The sequence below is a fragment of the Vigna radiata genome, unplaced genomic scaffold, assembly GCF_000741045.1.
Source record: "Vigna radiata var. radiata cultivar VC1973A unplaced genomic scaffold, Vradiata_ver6 scaffold_282, whole genome shotgun sequence".
In the NCBI taxonomy this organism is placed as follows: domain Eukaryota; kingdom Viridiplantae; phylum Streptophyta; class Magnoliopsida; order Fabales; family Fabaceae; genus Vigna; species Vigna radiata.
The window spans coordinates 145,752-158,296 of NW_014542222.1; the positions used below are offsets into that span (position 1 = coordinate 145,752).

At 37.6% G+C, this 12,545-nt stretch overlaps 1 protein-coding gene across 2 annotated transcripts; it reads right to left on the reverse strand.

Moving 5' to 3' along the window:
- Positions 1-279: 279 nt before the first annotated feature.
- LOC106779494 (eukaryotic translation initiation factor 4G) lies at positions 280-9,507 on the reverse strand. Of its 2 annotated transcripts, none has more exons than XM_014667606.2 (10): positions 9,177-9,507; positions 8,800-9,067; positions 8,341-8,480; positions 8,006-8,155; positions 7,769-7,833; positions 7,612-7,668; positions 5,935-7,311; positions 2,841-5,830; positions 1,084-1,278; positions 280-974 (listed from the first exon to the last, which is right to left on the reverse strand). In XM_014667606.2, the coding sequence occupies exons 2-10, from the start codon at positions 8,964-8,966 to the stop codon at positions 644-646; spliced, it is 5,472 nt and encodes a 1,823-aa protein (XP_014523092.1). In that variant the 5' UTR covers positions 8,967-9,067; positions 9,177-9,507; the 3' UTR covers positions 280-643. The 2 variants fall into 2 exon arrangements, with proteins under 2 accessions (XP_014523092.1, XP_014523091.1); XM_014667605.2 differs by having other exon boundaries at positions 7,769-7,836.
- Positions 9,508-12,545: the final 3,038 nt, after the last annotated feature.

The window sequence follows — 12,545 nt, forward strand, 5'->3', positions numbered from 1 at the left end:
TTTTATTTGCTCTAACTATAACTAAATTATAAAATTAATAGTTAGAACGATAATTGCAGGATCTCAGTATCACATTAGTTTCCAATATAACACAAGCAGATATTTATATATAGATAATAATCAGATAGTTATGACACCATTAAATTTGAATTTAAAATTTTCATGCGAATAATTAAACTATAAGCATACGTCCATTAATGCCCATGAAATATATAGTTTTGGATTTTTCAACTTGGTCGACAGAGCATGACATACAAAGGGAAAAATGGTGAAGTAATATTTCAAAACAATTTAGAATGTGGCGTTATACTTAATCACATATCCCATTTACATAACATTTTTACTAAAGTAGGAGTCTACCTATACACATGGACGTTATGCAGATCAATATGGCAGTATATTTTCATGGACAGTTGAATGATACAAAAATAAACCAAACCCCTCACCTCATAATATAACTCGGCCTAAAATTTTCAGACGCTTAACTGAAGCATTTTATAATTGCAGTGAAGATATGGCAGAAATAATATTTAGACAGAAATCCGAACATAAAATCTCCCCACCCACCTCCATGGAGAACCATTTCTGAAAATTTGAGCATCCTATTAGCACTAGACATAAATAAATATTTTCCTCTATCCCCCTAAATAAATTTTTCTAACTTCCTTGATATAAGAGGTTCCGGCGGCCGGAAGCTCTCCAACCGCAAGTTGGAGCTCGCACAGATCTCACTCAAAACAGCATCACCCTTCTCCATTTTTATTACCTCCAAGATGCTTCCAAGAACATCAGCTGCAAGCCCAGCTTCTAATAGGCTCCCTTGTTCCTCTCCACCCTCATGTATTAAATGCCCAATCTCATTCAAAGAGACTACATGCTCTGTTATAGCTTTGGCAAAAACACGGCCAAGAAACTCCGGTGCTTTGGGGGCATCATTAACCGCATCTTCCAAAGTACTAAGAACAGATTCAAACCTAGCCAACACAAAATGTTAATCAGTAACAATTCATTTTATTTAAAGAAGGATAGATTCTTACAAATACTAGTCATCATACTATGAAAAAAAAAAAAAAAAAATCTTACCCTTTGATGAGCTGGGCTTGACCCAAGGGTCCATCCTGAGATTTCACAAGCTTGACAAGCAGCTGGGCCAAAAGATCTCTCTCGGTGTCCTTTCTCTCGAAAGAGTCTGTGACCCAGAGAGAAACCATTGAAGCATGAAAGCTTGGAGAGTTCAGATCTTTGATACATAGAACAACTTCATTCACATCTCTCGCACTGGATTGAACAACCAACAGTCAGAAGAATACCAAACAAGACAATAATTTGGAAATAAGATTCTTTGGGAAAATGCTTAAAAAAGGCTTGAAGTCAAGATTCAACAGTGAATCTTCAAGCTAATATTTTAATCATGAAATATAATTTGTATTGAACCGTAAGATTCAAAGACAATGAGAATTTACTTATAGATATTATATAATGTAGTGTTAAATGTCCAAGAAATAAATAAAGCAGCTAAACCATAAGTCTTGTAAAAACAATTTATTAGTTACATCTGAGTTATTTTAGACACATGGAACAAAACAAAGAAATAGCCAAATAGAGTACGTGCATTGCATGAGTTAAGATGTGGAATAATCAATTAGACTAAGTGTTCCTTAAATATCTTTTAACAATTTAAGCTTTATATAGCTTTTTCATCCTTTTAACAAGGAAAAAGAAAAGAAAAAATAACAATCACTAAATGGCGTGATTTGTGTCAGGGATATAAATTGCACAAATCCAATTCATGTACTGTATAGAAGTCATTGATATACATCTCGCAATACAAATGAAAAAAAAGAACCAAATCATAGGATTTGAATTGTGAATCATAAGGTTCTAATAACAAACTATGATTAGAAGCTTAAAGGGTGAATCTATATCTTGAACAATTTTCAACATTAACCGGATGTTGCAGCAAAATAACAATTTGAAATGGTTGTAGCAGTAGCAACAAAAACAGTTTGAATCACCAGACGAATAGAAATAAAAGCAGGGAGAAACAAAATTAAAACCCATGGTATGGTCATCACTTTGCCCCATATGGATAAAAAGATGAAGCGAGGTCAAGATTTTTCCCAATACAGTAAATTGAATACATTAAACATACTGCAAGTCCGCAACCATAAAAAATAATAATCACAACTGTAAAAGTCAGGGGTTCAAAACTATAAAAAGATATCATAGTTTAGGAGTGAAACTAAACCCTATTGTTTGGTCATCACTTTGTACTCATCACGTGCATACAAAAGTAATTAAGGGATGTTTCAAATGGCATTATTCTATCAAATTATAGGATTAGAAAAAATAATCAGGCCAAAAAAATGAGAAACAAATAAAACATAAAGTCATCATTTTATAACTTTACATTTATATAGCTATTAAAAATTGATGTATACATTAAATTCATATACATATTTTTCTTCACATTTACTAATGCTAGAACCCACAACGAACTTGGCATAAATTTCATTGCTTAAAAATGTACATAGAATATCAATGTCACGATTTTAAAATCAGTTTTTTAATATGCTTTGAAAGCAATGCATTTACTGAAACAAAACAATAAAAGACAGAATATCAACCAACAAAAAAAATCCTTCACCAAAAGGGAATATTCTGTCTTACAAGAGAAATAGGGTGCTTTCAAGTGAGAACAAAAAGAAAACAGCTTATATGGGAGTTATAATTAAATGATTAATACTAAATTATAAATTGTGTTTCTCAAAGAAAAAGCACAATTGGCCTAGCAAGCTCAAACAAAATGGATTAAAAACAACAAAAAGAGAAAACAGTACCTGTAGTATTCTCTGATTGCTAACATGGACATGTCCTGTAATCGATCCGGAGTAATACTTTGGGAGACTGCTGTCCCTTGTGTTCTGGCAGGTGGCGAAGTTACAACAGGTTTTTCAGGAATCCTATTCGCATTTCTCATGTCCCTGTTTGCATAATTTACATTATGATCTTGAACACTAGATTGATCATAAGCAGAACCAGAAAATCTATCTGGAGCGTATCTTGATGCAGGATCATCCCTAGAGCTGTATGAAGTGCGCTCTGAAAAATTATTATAACCATTAAGACCGGTTGAACTTGAAACTGCAGGTGGACCTCTAATGGACATTCCTCTGGCAAGACCACCCATTGGTCCCAAGGTTATTGATTCATCACCTAAAGGTCTTTGTGGTAAGGGAACTGACAATGTCCTAGCCTCATAAGTTTGCCTTTCATCAATACGAGCATCCTGGGAACCATACCCACGAGCTTGAGAAGGCAATCCACGAAGTCCACCCATCTGAGCATTAGGAGATAACATAGACGACCCTCTTGGACCAAAATCCATAGGCATTCTTCTAGGTGGATTGTTGCCTGGACCACGACCCAACCTACCAGCTTGGGCCATCCTCTCTTGAGAAGCATCTCTATGAACCTCCTCAATCTTCTTTGGACCTTCAACTTTTCTTCTTTGTTGCCATTTATTCTTTCTCAAATCAATTACATCCTTCAGCATGAACCTCACCCTAGAAGATAAATTCATGTTGTTTGACAGTGATCTCATCATTTCAAAATATGCATCCATATGTTCTTTGGCTTTGGGATGGTCAATCATCTCCCCAATCGTACTCATCAGTTTGCACAAAGCTTCAATATCTTCTTCATCTGGATCCTGATACTGACCCAATAGCTTCTTGATGCATGAATGCATTATCCTCTCTGTCAACATTTTCTTCTTATATAGTTCTCCAATCAATCTGATATTACCCAACATACGTCTCCTTGCCTTGGTTCGTTTTTCTTCTCTTTCCTCATTAGACAGCTTGACCTCACCTTCATCAGCCTTGTTAGCTTCTTCTTGCTCTCTTTCACCCCTTTCAAATTCTTCTTGGCACTTATTTAACAATAGTCTCTTAAAAGTTATCTTTTCATTGTCTTGACTGAGATCGGGCAATGCAACAGCCAGATGAAAACAGAAATTGGCATACATTTCACAGAAAGTTGGCTCCATCAAAGCCTTCTCAAAGATTTGTGAGATGACACCATTGAGAGTGACAACATTGTCAATATTAACTGCTCTGACCTGATCAAAAAGCTTCTCAAAATTCTGAGGAGTTAATTTATTTAATATGCCCTTCAACTGCCTCTGCTTCGCCTCTTCCTCATCCGTCACTTTACCCACCTCATACTTTTTCTCAGCTTTGTGCATCATCTGTAAAGGAGTTTGAGGAGATGGAATCAAACCCCTCTGCTGGAAGTTTGTAGCACGCTGCCACCTTTCTCCATCAGGGCTATTTCTTTGCATTCCTCCCTGATTTACCATGGATTGCAATGGACCAGAAAGAATCCCTCCAGCATATTGCACAGGTGTCTGTGTGCGCGGATTCCTTAAAACACCAAAATTGCCTCCTTGGCCAGTACGAAATCCTGCATTACCACCAACACCATCCAAACGCATACCAGAATGATATGCATTGGAACCTTTACTCCATTTGTCTTCCTCAATAATACCACTCCCACGACGAGACATGCTGCCTGACCTATCAATAATTCTTCCACTAGAAGGTGAATCACGTTCAGTTACATGAGAACTAAAATTAGGACCCATCAAAACCTCAGCAGCTATGTCAGCCGTGATTTCAAACCCTTCAGGAAGGTCCATGCATTGCTCTGAAAATTTCAAAAGGAAATCTCTAGAATACTTTTTGCCAGTAACTGCAATTCCTTCAATAAAATGTTCAGTTTCATCTAAAACTTCAAGTTTTGGCGTAGACATGTCAGCTGCGTCCTCCCAATCATCAAGTTCAGCTTTACTCTGCTTAGATTGCTTGTCTGCTACATCATCTGACTGTGCAACCTCGGTAGGCAACTGCTCTAAATTTCCAGAAGCAGAATCACTTTCTGTTTTCTCTGCACTTATCACAGATTCTTTCTTTTCCTCAGGTCCCTTGTATGCATTATAAAGATCAGATGTTGACCCAGCAGCATCAGCCTTCAGAAGAATTTCTTTTCTTTTCTTCTTACCCTTTGATGTAGGTTTCACCTTACTAGGCTCAGAAACCAATTTGTCCTTGGTACCTGATGCTGGAAGAGACACTGCACCACTGCCAGTACTGTCTGAACCATCCTTCAAATGTTTTGAAGATGTTTCTGTGCTATCAGCAGACTGCTGATCTGATGTGCCAGAATTTGAAGAAAAACCTTCATTACTAATTACACTGTCATTTCTGATCAAGGAAACATCTTTCCTATCCAAAGAAGTATTAGCAGTCGTCCCATCACTTCCTGCACTACAACTTGTAGATCCATCCTGCCCTGGCTGCGCAGACCTCAAGGCTACAGCCTCAGTGTTTAGCTTTACATCGCCCTGTTTAGTTTGTTTTAATTCTGTTCCACCAACACTGACATCTTGTTTACATCCTTCAAGAGACATGTTTTCTGTTTTACCCACTATTTCCATGATATTTGGCTGCAATACTTTATCCTGTTGTGATAGTTCATCTAGCTCGGTACTCTTAAGATTGTTAAAATCATCCACCCCCATGAAAGATCCTTCAGCTGAAGCACGAGTTGACACTTCTGTAGAATCATTAGTTTTCATTTCAACAGCATAAGGCATGCTACCACTAGTAGCCGATAACATGTCTGAAATTGCAGTTGAGATATTTTCACTCGTAATTACTACAGAATCGTTTGTTCCAGTTCCCGTAGTTTCAGAAACATCATCAGGTATACCACCATCAACAGCTTGGGAAGGCACATTAACCAAAGGAGCAGATTGAACAGCACCCTGTGAGAAAGAGATAAAAAAAAAAGGTAAAGGAATGTTCACAGTAGAAGCAAATCAAAACGAATGAGGAAAAAGATGTTTTCAACAAATATTAACTTACGTACCTGATGCTGTGATTGCCCTTTCTTCTGTATTTTCTTCTGATTATCCTTTAAAGAATTTGACCTACTAACAGATTCCTTCTTTCTGCCTTCATTATTAGGTATAACTGAAACAGAATCTTCAGAGACAGCAGATGTAGAAAGCAACAAGGAAGCTGATGCAGGCTTTGCAGAAGATAGATTTGGAAATGAGTTCACCACTGATGAATCAGTGGAGAACTTAGACTGCTGGGAAGATATTTCAGCTATTTCAGACCCTTTTAGTTGTGCAGAAGAGAAAGCATCACCAGATGTTAATGCAGAACTAGGAGATACATTCTTTTGGGTACTGGAATTGGCAAACGAATCTGCAACACCAGATCCACCACTTGGTTTAATTGACACAGAGGTTACTCCTGACGGAGCAGATAAGATTGCACTATGCACATCACGAGAAAATTCTGGATTAGGCGGTTCAGCATTTCCAGCAATAGGAGTGCCAGCTTTATTAACAGGCAGGGAACTATGAGATGATGAATTTACAAAACTAACATTCTGCGGACCATGGCTCACAGCATAATTAAATCTGGGTGGCTGGGAATTAGGTGTTATCTGGCTACTTGTTAATGGAAGAGAACTAGCAGTTGGATAAAAGAGAGAATTGGTACTATATGAGCTTGATGGATAGTAACTAATAGGATGAGAAGCTGCAAATTGCTGGGCAGGCTGAGATTGAGAAGCCATACCAGAATGAGGCCTCACACCAGATGACCCACCATCAGAATATGCATCTGCCCTTTTATCAAGTCTTAGCTCTTCATGTGTCTCAGGATGGGTTATCTTGACAGGAGTAGCTTTACGAGGAGCACCAAATTTTCCTCCTTGCTGTGGTGGATATTGTGGGCTAATTCCAATACCCATGTTGCCTAACTGATGGGACAACTGAGGGCCAATTTGAGGAGTGAAACCCATGCTTTGGCCTTGATGCATGATTCCTTGAGGATGAATAGGATGAGGTTGAAGGTTTGGAACAAAAACCGGTTGTTGCACTTGTGTGGCACTTCCAATCGGCAAAGGCATTGGCAAGGGCATCTGAAGAGGTGCTGATGACATACCTTGAGATTGAATCTGTGGATTAGGACCACCAAAGTGTACAGATGCTTGTGACTGGTGGTATGGCATTGGCATTGAAATTCCAGTTAAAGGAATGACAGAAGGCTTTTGCATCTGGCTTGCTGGGGGTAACGGTGACACTTGAGTATCCTTTTTTGCCCTAGTCCCAGTATGAGTCTCCCCAGTATTAGATTGGTCAGTAACACCTGTATCCTTCTTCACTGCCTGCTGCTTTGGAACAGGAGGTGTTGGCACCGAGGGTGCAGGTCTAAAAGAATCATGTCTTGCCTGAATTTCATGAAATTATACACCAAACAAAATGCTTGAATTAGTATGCAAAGTGGAAAAGAAGATTACTTCAATAGACTAAGTACTAAAACATAGAGGTATGCACCCGCTTATCAGATTATAATTTTTAAAAAAAGTAAGTCATAGGGAACTTTCTATGACAGAGAAGGAGTTGATGTCAATGACATCAATTACACCTCCTTTCTTTCTAAAGTGTTATGCAACAGCGGCAGCAAATTTATATCTATATTGTTGTACATATAACAAGGAAGGGGAAGGGGCAGACAATAAAATGCAAACCTGATCGCGTTTCTGCTCATCGATATTAGGAGGAGCTGAGCTTGTGCGAGCAGGAATCTGCGAGTAATAGCAAAACATGATTAACCCCCTCTATCTATGTACTGAACAAAAGTTTAGTCCAGGAGGACAGTGAGCAATTAGTAGATATTAAACTTACAGCCATCCCATTCATAAAGCCAGGACTGATGGATCCAAATTGGAAAGGAAATGCCTTAGATGCATCTGCTGGGGCATACAACAACATTCAAATCACTCTCACAAATTAATGTAACGAATAAAAAGTTATTTCATAACATGTAACTTTACTATGACGCTAAAATACGATTCAGATTAAATCTTATTTTAATTTTCTGTACTTAATGTACAGCATAAAAAATTTACAAGGGCGACATACCCTTAGCAGGAGTTGTAGGGACGGCTGGATCAGAACTCATGGAGGGAGGTTGAGAGGTAGGAACTTTTGGAACAGCTCTGGTGCTCCTTTGCACAGCTGAAGATTCAAATGGCTTGGCAGTTGCATTAGTAACTGGCGCATCAGATACTCCTATAAGAAAATATTACAAGTAGATCGCGTCCATAAAACAATATCAAGAACTCAAATAAATACATGAAATACACTCACATTGCCTATTGCAATGTCCATATAGTTCCCCTCAACATACCACCGCACTCAAAAACCAACTAAGCGAAGAACCAATTCTCAAAATGACATATTTACATCAAACTTACCATGAATCTGTGGCTGTAAGTGGGAACCGTTTGGAACAGTCCGGGCTGCATAAGTACTATTAGACTCAGCCGAATTAACCAGTGCAGGGTTTACCCTAGATTGCCCACCTTGTGCATTGTTATTAGACTTCTTGTTAAAACTAACACAGGCAACAATAAATCAATAACAATAACAAAACAGAAACAAAATAAAGAAGAAAAGCACGCCACTTATAACGGTTAAAGAGAAAACACAAGCAAATCATATAACCCTAGGTCACCGAACAACAAACCCAATTTCAATACACACCACCTCACACTGAAAACAACCCAACCCAACACGAAATTAAAAAAAAAAATGGGGGGTTAAATGAGAATCGCAATCCCAACACCTATGAAAACACGCAAAAGTTCAAAAAGAAAGAAAAATAAAATCAAATAGGAAGAAAACCTCAAAATTGCAAACCCTACCAAACTCACCTCCGGTTAGAGGAGAGCGACGGAGAAGGCCCGGCGCCGCCACCGCCGCCTCCGCCCCTGCCGTACGCACCGCCGGAGGAGCCTCGCTGCTGATTGAAGCTGGCGGATCGCCCGGATTTTCGGTAGACAGCGTCGCTCTTGTCGGACTTTGATTGATTGAAGGACATAAATCCCAACCCTTAATTCCTCAAAATGAAAGTTTCTTGAAAAACAAAACAAAAACACAAATAGAGAGGAAAAAATAGAAATTTTTCCTCCTCAATTTCCCCTGCAACGAAAGAAGCAGATCCACGTCATCATCGCACGCAAGCAAAGAAAGTTGGTACGAGGAACAACATGAAAAAAAGTGAGGTTAGTTGGGTGAGAGAGTGAGGCACCTGAAGAGTGTGCAATTAGGGTTTCTTTTTTGTTTTCCTTTTTCCCTTTGTTGTGTTGTTATTATTCGGTGGATGGTGCTTCCCAGTGCTGTGTGTACCTGAGACCGATGGATAGAAGAAGAGAAAGGGCGATTTGGGAATATAAGAGAGAGAAAGAGAAAGAGAAAAAGAGAGAGAGTAGTATTCGAAAGCGTGGTAACAAAAACGAAAAAACTCTTCCTAAGAGTGAGGCTTAAGAGAGTGGTCAAAAGAAAGGGTAGGTTTTTTAGGAGATCACTTCAGAAACGGTGAGATAGATCATAGATACCCTCCTCCTCTCCTTCTAATTCCTTTCTTCATTCACTTTCTCAATTCATCATATCAACATTTCTTTTATATTTACTTTCTTATATTTACATTATATTTTCTTATAACAAACCATAATACTACATTTTTTATTTTTATCATAATTCTTTTAATTTATTCTAAAATAATATTCAATTTATTAACTATATAAATATTCTTACTCCTCAATACAAACAAACTACTACGGATGGTTTTATTCGAATTCCTATTTCAAATTTTATAGTTTTTAATTCAAAAAACTTTATTTATAATAAAATAGTTTTTTAATTCTTGAACTATCGAAATTTTTTCAATTAAATGTATATCCCTCCCTCATGTTATATTAATAGAATTTCCCTAGAGTCAATCGTAATAATTTTTAAAAATTAGTTAAAAACTTTAAAATGTAACATTAATTTTTTTAACACATTTATATTGTTTTTTACATACTTTTTAGTCCTTACATTCTTAATCGTAAAATTCATATCATATATTTTCCTTGCAACATAAATGAAGTAATTTACTTTTTTTTTTCTTTTAGTTTAGTTTGTTTGTGTGATCCAGAATGAGATTTCTTAGTTGCGATGAGATTATTTGACATTTTAGTTAGTACATAAGGAGAGCATCTTAACAAAGAAAATGCAGACTAAGAAAGAAAGAAAAGATTTTCAATGCTGTTGATTTTTATTACTGTAGCCCCAAGACAAATATATACAAGATTATAGAAGAGAGAGGAAAAGCAGAGTGTAGTCAGTTACAATCGAAAGCGAAAACAAAATACGCAAAACGAAAAGATAAAGCCCAAGCCCAATAACCAATTATTCTTGAGACCCCCCTCAAGCTGGGAATAGATGTTTAGCATTCCCAGCTTGGAACATAAAGTGGTAAAGTTGGAAGGAGATAAAGCTTTTGTGTAAATATCGGCAAGCTGATGCGGGGAAGCTATGGGCAGCAATTTTAGGAAACCAGAATTAACTTTTTCATGAACAATGTGGCATTCGATATCAATGTGTTTTGTACGTTCATGAAAAACTTGATTTGCTACTATTTGAAGAGCATATTAGTTGTCACAGTAAAGAAGAGCAGGGCGTTGAGCAGGGACATGCAGATCATCAAGAAGATATGTGAGCCATTGAAGCTCACAGGTAGTGGTAGCCAAGGCACGATACTCTGCCTCAGAAGAACTGCGAGAAATAGTGGGTTGTTTCTTAGAACGCCAAGAGATTAAGGTGTCTCCAAGGTAAACAGAGAAGCCTATAATGGGGCGTTGAGTATCAAGATAACCTACCCAGTCTGAATCGCTGAAAGCTTTTAATTGAAGAGAACTTGTAGAAGAGAAAAAGAGACCCAATCCAGGAGCAGATTTTAAGTATCGTAGAATGCGAAAAATTGCTAGTGAATTAGTTGTTGTTGGAGCAGACATGAATTGGCTAAGATGATGAACAACATGGGTGATGTCAGGGCGAGTGGTAGTGAGGTAAATAAGACGCCCAATCAGTCGAGGATATGCAGAAGGATCAGAAAAAGGAGTCCCTGTTGTAGTAAAGAGGTGGGTGGTATAGTGCATAGGAGTAGAAACAGGTCGAGAAGCCAACATACCACAATTTGAAAGAATGTCAAGGGTATATTTCCGTTGAGAGATATGAATACCATACTTATTTATAACAGCTTCCAGACCCAAAAAATACTTGAGATTACCAAGATCCTTGAATTTGAATGTGATATCAAGAAGCTGAGTGATATGACTTATTTCTGAAATATCATTACCTGCAAGAACCACATCATCAACGTACACAAGAAGAGTTGTTGTGGAAGAACCAGAAAATTTGAGAAATAATGAATGATCTGATTGAGATTGTTGGTAAAAGTGTTGCATGAGAAATGAAGAAAGTCTAGCAAACCACTGACGACTAGCTTGTTTCAAGCCATATATAGAACGTTGCAAAACTTGATTTGGAGAAGTAGAATGAAGACCAGGAGGTAGGATCATGTAGACTTCTTCATGTAACTCACCATGGAGGAAAACATTATTTACATCCAACTGCTTTAAGTGCCAATTAAAAATCGCAGCAATAGCTAAAAGGAGTCGAACAGTGGTGAGTTTGGCAACTGGTGAGAATGTGGCAAGGTAATCCAATCCTTTTGTCTGAGTATATCCTTTAGCAACTAAGCGTGCTTTATAACGCTCAATGCTTCCGTCTGCATGATATTTTATCTTATAGATCCAACGACAACCAATAACACGTTTGTTAGATGGGAGAGTGGTGAGCATCCAAGTGTGATTCGTTTGAAGAGCATCTAATTCAGCTTTCATGGCTTTAAGCCAACAGTCACTTTTAGCTGCTTCAGCATATGATTTTGGTTCTGACTCAACAGAAATGGAAGACACAAAATGATGAAATGAAGGAGAAAGATGAGAATAGCAGACAAATTTTCAATAGGATAGCGAGTACCTGAATGAAGATCAGTTGTAGTTGATGCGAGAGAATGATGAAAATCTTGTAAATAAGTAGGAGGCTTGTGGGGACGAATTGAGCGACGTAAGGTTGGGGTAGGAACATGAGATGGATTTGCAAAAGAAGAAGGTTGATGTTGATCAGTGGTAGGAGGAAAATGATCCAGTGTTGCAGAATCATTTGTGAAAGATAAAGGTGTAATGGTAGGAATAGGTGTATCTTTGGTGTCTATTTGCAGGGAAGGAAAATGGTCTTCATAAAAATAAACATTGCGATAAGTAACAATGTTTCGAGTATGAAGATCATATGTGAGGTAACCTTTGCTATATGGTGACAAACTTATGAAGATGCAAGGATGAGCACGAGGGTCAAGTTTCTAGCGATTGGAAGTAAGTGTAGATGTGTAACAGAGACACCCAAAGACTTTTAGTGCAGAAATATCACATGGATGACCATATAATTTTTGAAAAGGAGTTTCATTATTAAGAAAGGGAGTTGGTATGCAATTGATGAGATAAGTGGAATGTAAAATAGCAAAATTCCAAAAACTGTGAGGTAAGTTTGAATGAAAAAGAAGTACATGTGTGAC